Source organism: Impatiens glandulifera, chromosome 1 (genome assembly GCF_907164915.1).
Source record: "Impatiens glandulifera chromosome 1, dImpGla2.1, whole genome shotgun sequence".
NCBI classification, from domain to species: Eukaryota; Viridiplantae; Streptophyta; class Magnoliopsida; order Ericales; family Balsaminaceae; genus Impatiens; species Impatiens glandulifera.
In genome coordinates this window covers 86930317-86945490 of record NC_061862.1, presented here as the reverse complement: position 1 = coordinate 86945490, position 15174 = coordinate 86930317, and the positions used below count along the sequence as shown (strand labels likewise).

The 15174-nt window shown below is 30.5% G+C and overlaps 1 protein-coding gene across 3 annotated transcripts; it reads right to left on the bottom strand.

Annotated features, from left to right (window-relative positions):
* Positions 1-584: 584 nt before the first annotated feature.
* Positions 585-12754, bottom strand: LOC124919195 (zinc finger CCCH domain-containing protein 37). 3 transcript variants are annotated; one of them, XM_047459375.1, is made up of 12 exons: positions 12416-12754; positions 10242-10486; positions 6651-6704; positions 6485-6559; positions 6113-6175; positions 5851-6021; positions 4710-4747; positions 3700-3743; positions 3441-3529; positions 1599-1655; positions 1308-1445; positions 585-916 (listed from the first exon to the last, which is right to left on the bottom strand). In XM_047459375.1, the coding sequence occupies exons 1-12, from the start codon at positions 12627-12629 to the stop codon at positions 776-778; spliced, it is 1329 nt and encodes a 442-aa protein (XP_047315331.1). In that variant the 5' UTR covers positions 12630-12754; the 3' UTR covers positions 585-775. The 3 variants fall into 3 exon arrangements, with proteins under 3 accessions (XP_047315331.1, XP_047315329.1, XP_047315330.1); XM_047459373.1 differs by having other exon boundaries at positions 3441-3565; positions 12416-12753; XM_047459374.1 differs by having other exon boundaries at positions 3441-3565; positions 12440-12753.
* Positions 12755-15174: the final 2420 nt, after the last annotated feature.

The window sequence follows — 15174 nt, the reverse complement described above, 5'->3', positions numbered from 1 at the left end:
ATGAACTCATATAGAAATTTTTAGAAAATCATTTTGATGAGAGAATGAAAGAAATAATGAGATTATCAAACCGATCAAGGCAAACTACACAAGTTTCCCATTATCAATCATAAAATATGAAAACTACTTTCCTAATATACATGTTTTATACTAAAATAAAATAAAAATGATGTATTTCTCTTATTAAAAAAACTAGACTAATTTCCTAATAAGAATCAACCGAAATGGAAACTATGCTGCTTTGTTCGATTACAAAGCATGTTTTAAGACTCACTTTAATAATGAATTTTAAATGTAAACTGAAGCTGTTTCCTATACCAATCACCAAATAGAAATATGCTTGTTTCATAATAGGAATCACCAATATTGTAAAATATGAAAAGACAGAAACTAGGCTACGAAAGTTTGGCAATAAATAAACATGAATAATAATGCTAGTAATGTTACCAAATAAGAATCACAATTAATAGAAACTACTACTTTCAAATATTCTAAATTCTAATAATATTTCTACCAATCCAAAGAAAAGATTCAGACTAGAATCGAACACAAACATACTGCGCTTACAAATTTGGTAACAATGCCAACATCGAACACAAACATACTTCAAGGCTAAAGAAACCAATTTTATGGCCCTGTGGAATGAATCTAAAGCAAAATTCCAGGATACAACAAGACATGTTTCCACACATCTTAGAATTTGAATTCCTTATGTGGAATGAGCACACACACACACGAATTAAGAATTTTAAAAAATATATTAAAACCATGAAATTCAAGGATCTTCTGATGCCAAAGCTTCTTGTGAACTTGTAGCCATTGTGACAAGTTCTCCAGGTGGGGGATGGTCAAATTTGCATGTCACACCATATTTGCATGTACCGGTTTTCATATAATAAGGGCAGTGAATCGAACCCTATATCAGCATAAAACAACAAGTTTTATCCCATAATCAACTAAAATATTCTATTTCTTTATAATATTTTTAAATATTCAACAAAATGGATATTTTAGCCATTTTACCCCTAATAATCCTCTTTTACATCAAACAATTTTTGCTTTGTTAAAATAACCCTACATAATCAAACAGGCTCAGACTCTTTTCTAGAATCAAACGAAACCTTTCTCATCACAACAATTACTCGATTGCATAATTTTACTACAGTACCCTCAAAATTACTTTATTTTATCAAAACTACTTCACTTAGTTTTGTCTGGCTGTTTATAAAGATTTTCTCTTTCACTAGACAACTTTTTTTGTACATGAAAAGTAGGGGTTGAACGAGCAGAGTAAATAATATATATACCTCTCGTCTAGGCAAGCCTGCAGGCGTGATCTTGACATTTTGTTGAATTGCATCTTGAATTGTAGGAGCTGTTCGGTCCATGGGATGATTGAACCTGCATCTTTCTCCAAACTTGCACACCCCTGTTTTCATGTAGAACTACAGAAAAGAAATTGTTAAAGATGGAATTACGACCAATCATGAAATTCCCAATAATAAGGGTTACACAGTCTTTAATAATCTCATAATAATCATAGGAGAATTTTTCTACCATAATAAGAAGGAAATACAGTGTTGAACAGAAAAACATACATCACATTCTAACTGTCCAGGCCGCTGGGGATAGATGGTGGTGGGAGTGAGTCCAAGCTGCAAAAATCAAAAGTACATGTTTAAGGCATAACAAAAAGCGCTAAAATCTTAAAATTGCAAAACAATGGACTTTCAACATGCATAGCAATGGACTTAAAAATTATATAAATAAATATAAACTTTAAATAGATTAGTAAATTAGTGAATATAAAAACGTGTTAACCAAAGTTGATTGCATGTTTTATTTACAGTATCTAAGAATTTCATTATTCCACATTTACATGAAGATCTCATACATGTGGTCAGTGTTCTAAATGGAGGTCTAAGCGGCCGCCTAGGCGGGAGACGGTCCTACACCACCCCGCCTATACATGAGGCAATCAGTTAATTATTTAATTATTTATTATTTTTAATTAATTAATTTCTAATATTAAAATATATATATATATATATAAATTTAATAAAAAAGACTTTTTACCTTCCTAACATATTTCTAGAGGTATTACGAGTATGTTCAAATCAATTCCACACAAACCCGATCATGTTAGATCAAAAGCCAAAATTTAGATACATCAGATGAGGAACATGAAGAAAATGTTGATTTTGAGTCCGATGATGAGAGAATTATGAATGTAGTTGATGGTGCATATATAGATGATTTAGAAGATTAAGTATGCTTATAGTCTTATTTTTGTTAAATGTTACTATGTTAGATATATTATGAATATTAATTTGGACTTTTGATAAAATGGTAATTAAATTTATTTATACTTATATAGTGAAAATATTTCAACCGCTTAGGCGCCGCCTAGGCACCCGAGGCAGTCACTTACCGCCCCGCCACCGCCTACCGCCATTTAGAACATTGCATGTGGTACAAATGAATTAATACAAACTCAAGTACAACAAAAGAGAAACATCATAAAGAGAAAAAACAAACCATGTTAACACACAAAGCTAATATCTTTTCCAGGATTTCCATTAATTTCTCATCAGCTCTCATAATGATTGCATCAATTGTTACTATTCAGTTATAGTTCTTATTCTTTTCTAGTGGATCTTTACATGAATGGTTGTTTTTGTTGTCTTCCGATCTTTTAATTTTAGACCGAGGTTTTTATCCATGGAGAACTAGTACATCATCCCACCACCATGACTCTCACTTCATGTAAATTGCTTTCACTAGGAATTGAACTTAAGAACTCAACCTTGATCAAGACTCTCACCATGTGAGCTACACTCATTAGTGGGATATTTATATATTACGACAAGAAAATGTGTATATATTATTTGTAGTATGTCCTGAGTTATTTATATTCTACAAGGCCCACTAAATAGAGTTAATATAAAATGTAGAGAATAGTTAGGTTAGATTATTATGTTGAAATTGTAGCTGAAAGGCAAATTTTATATTCCCATCTATTTCATATTCAGATATCGAGGGTTGTCTTCAAGCTCTCCATATAAGGGCTTAGGTCATTCCTTTCTAATCTCTTCTACCATTTGTTATCCCAACCGTTTCTAGTTATTGCATAGTATTTGTAACAGTGATGCAAAACTTACATATCACCAGAAAAATACGGCCTTATGTTAATTATGAGTGTTTATACAGGATGGATAATGCAGTATCGGTTATGGTATAGTCAATAACAATCACTTCATAATTATATCATTGTATGACCCTTCTTATATGATAAATACTGTTTTCCTATCAAAATGGACATTTTCAACCATGTAACTACTCCGTGTAAGAATTACAAACAAATTACCATGTACAGTACTTTGCATATAATAGAAGAAGAAATCCATCAAAATAATAGAACGGAATAATTCCAATCTTACCATTGTTTGTGTCAGCCTGGGATCAATTGTTTGCAGAATAGAGGCAGCTGGATTAACAACTCCAAGGTTGAAATGTGCCGCATGAGAAGCTGTAAAAGCAGGACTTATTGCAGAATGACTGATAGCTGCACTAGTAACCGCCCATAAAGAAGTGGGTAACGGCTAAATATTATTTCAACAGAATTTTCTGAACTATTAAGTTTAAAAGCATAAAGGAATTAGAAGGATGCCCTTGTAGAATAAAAGTGATATGACTTGCCTCTGTCGGGATGGTTGTACCGGCAAGTAGCACCATATTTGCAACTGAAACAGACAGGAGAATTATGAACAGCCAAAAATTTACAAAAGCACCAACTTAAACTTCAGAATAAAAACAAATAAGAAAATGAAAAGGTGTCAATTTAATAAGTTATTGTAACCCCTAGGAGAGGCACACCTTAAAAGCTAGATGAGTGGGCTCTCCCAAGGGTCATTAAATCGCACATTGGAACCCTTAATTCCAATGTGGGATTCAAGTCTCATTCCTTAGACATTAGATTGTTACAGATATCTTGTGAGCGTAGGACCAAAAACCATCCACTATTTTAAATTTTCTTCGTATAATGTTTAGTTTATAATTGAATAAATTTGATCCAAATTGGAATCAAAATATTTATTAGGTTTAAATTATTAGTAGGCTATTCATATGGTTGTGTACTTGAATTGTAATGACACAAATCAATAGATATCAAGGTATACTATTTATTTTTAGGAAAAAGGTCAATAATTTTAACATAAGCATGAAATTACACTCACAAATTAAAAGTGAAAAGAGAGGAAACCAATTGACTCTCCTTAAAAAAAAACGAGATCGAGACAAAAGCATTCTACGGAATGGTGCTAATTCCCCAGTTTCTAATGACTGGTTAATCACAGCAGCACACATACACCCTAGTACATGTTCATCGATGCTGAGGGCATCTCCCGAGAGCAGGGGATTTCGTAATATTTCTGATTGGCTGTCTTGTTTTTCTAGTAAGTTGTTTAATAGTTTGTACGGGATGGTAATGTTTTGATCTTATTGGCATCTAACTAGTTATTTTTCCTCTCCCCCCACCAACTTCTCTTATGTAATCTCGGAACACTTCTTACATTTTTTTTAATATAAAAAGTTGAGCTTTTAAAACAAAAAGTGGAAACCAATTGATTATTATTGAGGATTTGCAAAACAGTTAACTCAGATATTAAGGTATACTGATTATGCTTAATTCATCTCAAACTACATTTTACCTGCCAGTTTTTAGGTAGAATGGACAATCAACTTCACCCTGTAAAAAAACAACACATATAAGGAAATTACCAAGCAAGTGAAACCTGAGTTGATTTTGTAAGAAGAAAAGGATAGAATAAAGTTAAGAAATTGGCAGCAAATAACCTAATAATGAAATAACAAAATAAGGAATACCTTCAGACCAAAAAGATCATTAAAGAATTTTTTATGTTGCATATTCTGGACTTAATCTACACTCAGACTGCAATATATAGCATAAATGACATTAAAAAAACATGAAACTGCAATGGGCTCATGTATATGTGTAGCCTGAATATCAATATTAAAGACTTTCCCACATCTATTTATATGCCTTTCCCACACTCATTCACATTGTTTAAAGTTTTTTTTGTCACTCTACCCTACTCAACCATACTATTATCAGTTCCCTTCGGTAGAAACTGCCTGTCTAAGATCTGTTTTGCATGGAGAATATCTGGTGTTCTCCTAGTCTTGTTTAAGGAATACAATTATCTCATAGCAATGGGCTCTTACTTCTCATTTTTCCCTCTGTAATGTTATCTCGACCGGCCTTCAAAGAAAAAGGTTACCTTATAAGATTTATTTGCTGGTTCACTTTTACCAATAAAACATGCTGTGTTCAAACTGAGGCGGATGCATATAAGTACTAATAGCAGCAATTATTATCCGGGGTTTAGTTAAGAAGACCATGAGACTAAGAGTACATAATCCTGAGTTTGGCTTTTGAACTATCTAACATCAATTATACAATTTTTTTACTTGGCAAGATTTGGCATATGCACTAATGAGCAACAAACGTGAACTATGTTGAGACAATGTTCTAAGAGTAGTACCGTATAGATATAACAAATTTTGTGAGATCCAAGTTTAACAAGAACTTTTACACAGCAGGGTCACAGAATAAGAGGAAAGAACAGACAAACTACCAAACAATAGAAGGTAAGTAAACAGGAAAATAGCAGATATGTCAGTCAGCCTATATAATAGGATATACATGCATCTGTCAATCTATAAGGAGGATATCAACACATATTGAAGGCCTTTGGAATTGTAAGGCAATTCTGGGGAGCAGCATCTAGAAAGAAAATAATTAACATTTTGAAATAAATAAATAATTACCATTCTAACAGGAAGGCCTTTGGAATTATGAAGCAATGCTGGGGAGAGAAGCGACCCCGCAGGTACATCATTAACCCCGTCCATTTCTACATAAAATGGTATCTGGACATCTTTTGGGTGATGGAATTTGCAGGTCGCACCAAATTTACACTTTCCAGTCTTCATATAGAACTGTATACATCATAAAATTAATGAACATGAAGTTCAATCTAACAAATGTACTGCAAAGCTATGACAAAAGTATTGAAGCAAAATATCATACTGCACACGGAGGCTCTGATGGCCTTTCAGGTAAGGAATAAACAGCATTGCTCTCTGGAAGAACCTGTGAAGAGTTGGTTGAAGAAAACATTTTTAGTGCGAAATATAGATCTTAACGTCTATTATTCTGCCTCATCCAAATTTAACAAGACGCAAATGCCATTGCACGGAGTTCAAGAAAAGTTAGTTTAAGGTCTAAATGACCAAAATGCAGCAAATGTGGTGAAAAATATAGTACAAGAGAAAATGCTTATTTAAATAAAGATGGTGATAGTAAAAAATGTCTCATAAAATGGGAGGGGAGAACAAACCATCCGCAAGATATTGTACGAAAATATCAACAGAAGTACTTCAAAGGAAAATAAGAACCTACCGAAATTGCTGATGTATTTGGATGGTTAAATTTGCACCTAAAGCCGAACTTGCATCTCTGGGTCTTCAGAAAGTACTGAAACAATTTCGCAAGTTCATTATAAAAAGTAAATAAATATATACTCAAATAAATTGCAGAAAAGAAAAAGCTTGTCATGTATACTTACTGGACAATCTGGCTCCCCTGGTCTCTCGGGAAGAGATTCAGTTATTGGTGGAACCTGCACCAGATGCAGAAAGAATGCATTAAAACCGGTTAAATAACCAATGAAATTAAAATAAATCAGACCAATAACATAAATCTATGTATTGTTGTATTGGAGGATGTTTCCCCTTTGCTTCATAATTAGGAACACAGTAAGAAATGGAAACCCTTCCTTAGGTACACAACACAAAAGATATTACCTAATGATCATATAAATAAAAAATGGAAAAAAAGAATATCAATATATGCAAGTCCCTAGGTAGAAATCTTGCGAAAACATCTTGAGGTATTATGCTATTTTGAGATGCCTTTGAGGGTTAGGTAGAGTGGTATTATGCTATTTTGATGAAACAATCTGTAACCTCATCTTTTGTTCTATCTATTCTCACCCATTCAGCCTTCATCTCACTTCTGTCTAATTCTATCTTCTCATCCTCTTCTTCTCGGCTATACTAATACTAGTTGTAACCATAACAAAGTTGCACCGGAAAGTCCATTTCATCCCATACTATGAGTGAAAGGGAAAGTGTAAGCACTAATATAACAGCAGCCCAAAAAAAGATATTGCAGCAAGGGATGAAAAAAATTCCACAGCTATCATTAAGAGCTTTTTTGATTCATTCATTCATGAAACTGCCCAAACATTTAACTATTAACCCATATAAAGGATTAGTTAACAATAAAATACATATGGTTTGAAAATAAATGAATTATCAAACATAATAATTCCTTAGTTGGATTAATCAACCATAAGAGTAAGGTATCCTAACATGGGATCACATGCAATACAATAAATATTTGCTCATCTCTTAATTAAGAATGCATGCCAGCATTCCTGAAGTCAGGAAATCCATATGATCATATACTAAGACTACAGATTTGCAAATAAGAGACTCTAATCAAGGATCCCAAATTCCTAAATGGAAGAAGGATCAAATATGTACAAGAGTTTCAATGAACGAACAAAAACAAATCAAAAACAATTATGAAAAACATTCCCCCAAAACATTAAATAAATGGATCAAATAGACCAAACAATAATTTTAGTAACAGAAAATTAAACATGTGACATGCTAAGCTCGTTAAAGCTTCGAATTTGTCATATACCACAGGGTTTAGTTGGTCAAATTATCAAAAGTTTAAGTGCAATCATGCTCTAAAATTTGTAGTGTATTTGATCATTTTGAAAGAAAAAAAAAGTTGAGCATGTATTTGGCAATTCTTTTCCTTCAAAAATTGTTTATCTATGAGATTTAGAATTTTTGAGCTAACTATAGGCTTATTCAGACTTGACTCACAAACACAAGTATTATGTTAGCTCACATAAATGAGCTTATAAAGTGAGCTTGGAAACATATTCATTACACTTCATAGTCATAACATTTTTAATCCAATATATACATCTTCAGTGATAAAGGCTTCATAAAAGAAATATGAGGACTTATATTAATATGGGGCTTTTCTATTGTTTTTTATTTTACAGGTGACTTTACTCACAACCTTCCAAGGCAAGCTTTTCATCCTCAAGCTTGGTACATCAAATTAGTGTAGATACTAAAAGCATTTTATTGATGAGAATACTCACCAAAGACTTAAGTCAGCTACAACACTATATACATGAAGGCTGGAGCTTATCATATAGGCCATGCAAAATCTATGATAACCACGCCACAACATTGCATAAGATACCTAGAAATAAGCATGTTTATCATTTATAAATGTTATCAAGAACCTCAACAACACACAAGTTTTATTTTATTCAACATCGTTCACTATCCGACTTACTGTGAAAGAAGTTGTCATTTCTTCATCAACAAGTGTATCCTTTAAAATTATAAGATTTCTAATCTCAAATGACCATCAGCTACATAAACATCGCCATCCAGGCACATGGGGTGCAGATACCATATTACCTATCTACTCAAACTATGTAGTAGTACTCTTCTACTTCCCAATATGTCCTATTTTATAATCTAATAACTCCCAAAAAAGGAAACTATGTAATCTTACATAAGTTTTTGAAAAACTATCAACAATCCAATGGGTCCAATGTAGCAACGTCAAAGTCATAGTCGACATTAAAATTCTAGACTAACTTCAAACATTGCTCACATTCAGCATTAGTGACCAAGTTTACAAAAGCATTCAGTCAATTTAGAAGCAACTTTAAAGTTACTTCTATTGCTTTGGGGTTTTGATTTTGGCATATACAAGAAATTTATAACAATCAAATTTATATGTAAAAGTATAAATAGCCAAGAAGAAACAACTTTCAAACAAGCAAATTATGTAATGGAACAAAATATATTTACTCAGCAACCAACTATCTCTATTGATTTGACTTTGTTAGTCCCTGAAACTCCTTACTTTCAAAATGTTAAAGACTTCAAATAGAGAACTTTCATTCTAGAGGTGTCACTCTCACACACAAAGACACTCACACATACATGACAACCACAAAAGACAAGCACATATGTGGTATTTCATTACATTGACTATAAATAGAGAAGGGGAGCATTTACCCACATGGCATGCACAGCTTAACATGTCATAAAAACGTGTCCACATTGTTCCTATTCTCTGTAACTAATAAAATAGGAAGCTTAAGATAGATAAACTTTTTGATGATTTCAGACATGATGAATCCATAGCCGCCTTTTAAATTAGGATATTGATATTAATTCTAACGGGAATACTTGAGTGAAAATATTAATTCTATAGAACTTTGGATTGAAAACTGCAAACAATAAAGCTAGAAATTATGTCGTAAAGACACATCATTCAAGCACAAGTGTTGGATATAGATGAGTTATTGTTGCATTACTTCTCAAAAAAAAAATACACTTTTGAATCAAGAGACATTAAACAAAATTAGCTTATGGCCATTGACAATACTAGACACAGTGATTCGAATAAATGTGATAGAAAAGTGTATTTTACTACTACCAAATTCCAAAATATGAATTAGTGAATAGAAGTTATATTGAAAAGATCCCTATAAGCTTATTTCATGACTTAGCTGTCAGTTTGTTCCAAAAGGACAACTATATTGAAAATACTAAAATCCACTACACAAATCAAAGGGATAACAAAAAACAACTTCAGTTAGAAACCACACTTTTCCCAAAAACAAAAAAGAAACCACACATAATATATGACTAAGAACCTAGAACCAAAGGTTTATGATCTCAAATGTACTATGAAATTGAGATTTTAACAGGAAATATTTGTATACATAATAAAAGGAGCAACTATTAAACGAGTCCTAGAATAAATATATTTGAAACTTAAACTTAAGTTTATGTTGTGTCATTGTTATGCCTCAAAATAAAAATATAATTGTAAGGCATAAAAAATAAAGTTAGTATAAAATTATGTGGCATTATATAAAAAAATAGGGATTTTAAAGGATAGAATATTAATTTGGATAATGATATTAAATCGCGAAATTAAACATGAAACACGAACATAAACAAGCTATTTAGTTATGTATAACATTTGTATATAATATAATAAGTTAGTAACAAGATAATAGTGGAAAATAAGTTTTCACCTCTTTCCAATCTGGGATTCCACCATCTGGAACCCAAATAGGATGATCAAATTTGCAGCTATCTCCAAACTTACAAGTTCTGGTTTGCATATAAAAAGCACAATCCTTCTCTCCAGGCCTTTGAGGATAAATAGGCAAATTGCTTGAGCTCAAGAACCTAGGGCGCTTGGTTAAAGAATTTGTAGAATACCAAGCTTCATCATGGCCAATCGTGTTATGGGCAGCCAGACTCTGATGATATAGCACTATAATATATGTGGAAGACATGTGTAAACAAGATATATGTTACTACATAAATACAATTGCAACCATTGTGCATACTATTAATTATATTAAATATCAAATATGGCGAATTTAATATAATATGCTATATGAGATCAAGCAAATAGCCAATGACGGGCAAACTTCTCATACGATCAAATAGGGGGATAGATACAACAGATTGCTATTATGTTAAGCTTTACCTATGCATAATATTTTATAAAGCAATAAATCTGATTGTTGATCAGTTAAATAAAACATGTTATTCACACAAAAACATGATAATCTAAGATAACAAAATACCATATATACTCTTCACTTGTAAATATAAGAGCTTGATTGGTATGGATCCCAATAACCCTTTTCCATCGTCAATCAAATCATTCGAATAATCATATAAAATACCAAATTACTTCTTACTTTATTTCTTATAAATATTAAATACAAAAGGATATTTACATTTAACCCAAAATAATCCACTTTTTCATCCAACAAAATTTTCAAACCATAACCTAATTTTCTTCAAATAACACCAAATCAAATAAGTTCTAAGTATCTTCTAGAAAAACACCGAGGCACTAATATTATAGTATGCTCTAATATATATAGATAAATAGACAAGTTTACTCATGCTTTCTATTCATTAGATTAAGATATACAACAAATACCTACTATTGTGTTAAATGTTAAAATGAATATTGTAAATCTTATAAGGATGTCAATGCACATTAAAACATCAAAATATAATATTATGAGTTACCATATGTAATCTTATAGTGACAAGGGTCTTGGTCAAAACAAGGATCAATGTATCAGTGTGGGGAATGAAGGCGATGGTATTGGGAGTTGGACTCTAGTTAGTGCCCAAGCCGTGGGGGTGATATGATGTGTTCTTGGTTGCAGATTATTATTCATTTATGAAAGAAAAATAAAAGGATAAATGTGCTCAAAAGGTGATGAAGCAATCAAAAACCAAATCAAGAAGTGGAACGATATTCTAGATCGAAAAGAGATTAAAGAAGGCAAGACGAAGCTTGAAAAAGCAATGCAAACATACGAATACTAATGTTAATCTCAATTTTCATCATGAATCAGTTTGCAATGGTTGTGTAATTTTTAAAGGTCTTAAAGCTCGGAAATATATGGTTTCAAAAGTTTGTATCATTTCATATAGCCTAGCATTCATGGGAATGATTGACTTGTATATGATTAAGGTGGTATGTGGAAATCCTTAGATGGATGTGGGAATGGAATGGGGGTGATGTGCTTTATATGGAAGGATGGCAGCAAAACGGTGTTGGCTTCCCTTTCTATACTTTCTTTGTTTGTTTGACATTCTTTATTATGTCGGGGTGCTAAGAATTGCAATTCTGAGATCTGTACTTTATCTTATTAAATCTATTTCAATATATATAATATACTCTAAAGAAAGTTGTTCATATCAACTAAAAAGTGTGCCACACAGTCTTGCACAGGATTCATTTAGCATAGGCAATGGTGTCTTTACATATTCTTAAGTAATCATAAAAATGTTGCAGCAAAAGTGGTAGTTGCCCCCTAGTCTTCTCCCACTTCTCATTACCACACTCACCAAAACTACCTCTCATTGAAATAACACAAACTCAAGCTTTTTTTTCCAGCTACAAACACAGCTTCAAAATTAACCTTTTTTTTTCTGTATCCCTAAAACTATATCAGTAGAACCGAGCTCCAGGCTTATAAGTTATAGTAAGAAGAGTTTCTCATAATATTGTGTTGAGTATTTATCGGTTCATAATCATTTTACGAATGCTTTGAAAATAAACAGATAAAACAGGGTGACGGTGAATCGAGAACATTTGAAACGGTCGATAAAAAGGGATAACAATAAAATCGTAGAGGATTTCACAGAAATAAAATAGATAAATCCATACTGTCAGAAGGTCTTTTGAAGCTACCCGTAAGGGGGTCGATATCAGAGGCACCGACGTTGAGACCAGCCCAAGATCCGTGTGCATTCAAGTGAGATGATGTAGGTGACCCATACGCTGCACCGATGCCGATGGCGGAACCAGCCCCAGAAACTCTGGATCCTAGCGCACCTGCCTTTGATGAGTAACCGAGTGCATCACTTCGGTTGAACAGCATCGATTTATCTTGTTCGCCTGATATAGACGCTAATAGAGCAGGATAGATGGACGAGTGCGAATCGCACTACCCAGGCCCGCAATGAATATATGGTGATGAAACCCTAATTCCTTCTTAGGTTGTTATGTTTCTTAATTCCGTTTGTCCGAATATATTTCATTTTTTTTTTGTTTTAATTAAAAACAATCATTATTTTATTTATTTATTTCTAAACAATATCCATATTCATTCTTTCAAGTCTAAATTTTCAAGTTTTTAAAATTAATGAAGAATTAATTAATTGAGTAATAATTTTGAATTTGTTTATTTTTAGTGATGATAATTAGTTAAATATATGGTAATTTTTGTTGTAATTTATGACAATATGATATAAGTTTTACATTCAAATCATGGCATGTGTAACAATATTACCTTAATGTTTTTCAATTAGTAATTCATATATAATTAAACAAGAAATGTTATTTAAGTAATATTTGATAATAATGTGTCATTTTTACCAATCATGTTAACAAACTTTGGTTCTTTTGGAACAAAATTAAATGGTGCAAAAATTCTTAAATTTATTTATTGTATTCAAATTTAATGTAAGTTTGTTACTATGGTGTGAATTTAAAATTTTTGATTGATTTTAACTAGTAGTTTTAAGTATATTATTAAGACTTTGAATAATTCTCTAATGTGACAACCATAAATTAGAATTAGAGAAGTGTAAACATAATGTAAGAAAAAAAAAATAGTAGGCTTTTAAACTTAAAGCATGCACTTGGAAAAAAAATCAAACAAAGGACAAAATATACCATGTTTATCTTACTCACTAGACTACTATGTATTAAAATTTTAAATGATTTGAATATATAAAAGTTTAATAAATAATAAATTTTGTTCTTTAAATCTAACTTAAGCATACTACATCCCTAAATAAAATAAATTTTGACCTCATACTCGACAAATCACCACCACCCGACTTTTATCTCGTGACCTTACACTTTCAAATACTCGTCAAACTAATCGTTAATTCCGACCTCACACTCGATAAACCACCCATCACCCCGACCTCCATCTCGTAACCTCACACTTTCAAATGCTCGTTAAACTATCCATTAATTTTGATTTCACACTCGACAAACCACTCACCACCCGACCTCCATCTCGTGACCTCATACTTTCAAATGTTTGTCAAACCAACCACTAAATTCGGCGTCACACTTTCAGATGCCTATCATTTATTTAAAAGTTACGCTACCATATATTATATTCAAGAATGCATTCTTGTAATTATAAATTTGCATATTTTGGAATTCGATCACTAGTCTTAGCATGAAATGTGAATACTTAAAATACTAAACCACTTATGATTGTTGAAATAATTTTATTATTTTGTGTATTTATATATATTTTGTATTTAATATTTATTATCAATTAGTTAATTTTTATATTAACCAAAAAATTATTTATACTTATAAAGAAAATATTATATATAGAGAGTGAGGAATAATAGGGAGCGGGAAAATCTTGACATGAATGTGTAGGGAATAATTGTCACTCTTTCTAAGTGGATTGTAAAAATAGGAGAGATTTTATATAAAAGATAAAATCATTCTCTACACATTCTTGTCAAAATTTCTCATGCTCTCATCATTACTTTATTTATTTATATATATATATATATATATATATATATGATAATATGAGAGAAAAAATGTCGGATAAAAAATAAAATATTAATGATAAAAAATAATATAATATATATAAGCTAACTACATTTAATATATTTATATATATATATATATATATATATTATATATATATATATAAAAATTATTGATAATATATATATATATATTTTAAATGATTAGAGAATATATATATATATATATATATATATAATTATATAGAGAGAAAATAATTTTGAAAAAAATTAGATATTATTATTTACCATTTATACAAACTTTATATATATATATATATATTATAGTGTTATTATATATATAATTATTAATAATACAATATATATTTTATATATTTTATATTATTAGTGAGAGAAAAATATAATATAAAATATATTTATAATCAAGAATATATATTTAAATATTTGCATGTTTAGGATTCAAATCTTGGTCTTAATAATAAAATGTTAATACTTTAAGACCACTTTATATTTTTAAAATAATTTTATTATTTTGTGTATGTATATATACATTTTGTATTTTATTATCAATTAGTTAAATTTTATATTAATCAAAAATTTATTTTTACTCATAAAGAAATATTATATATATATATATATATATTTATATTTGATGAGAAAAAAATGTATAATAAAAGATAAAATATATTTATATAAAATTAATGATGAAAAATTATATATATATATATATATATATATAATAAATATGTAATATATATGAAAGTAGGTGCATGTATAACAAATAAATTGTTTTATATATATTTATAAATAAAATAAATATAAAAGTTATTAAGATAGATACATTTATAAAAATATATATATTGTTTATGTATATATTATATATAAATAAAATAAATA

What these genes read in the sequence shown, in the direction of transcription:
- LOC124919195 (XM_047459373.1), bottom strand. Translation starts at nt 12,629, where the DNA reads ATGCTGTTCAACCGAAGTGATGCACTCGGTTACTCATCAAAGGCAGGT. An exon ending in GTACAACCATCCCGACAGAG is followed by an intron (nt 3,566 to 3,699) that starts GCAAGTCATATC and finishes TTACTAGTGCAG; the next exon opens with CTATCAGTCATTCTGCAATA. An exon ending in CAGGCTTGCCTAGACGAGAG is followed by an intron (nt 917 to 1,307) that starts GTATATATATTA and finishes ATGCTGATATAG; the next exon opens with GGTTCGATTCACTGCCCTTA.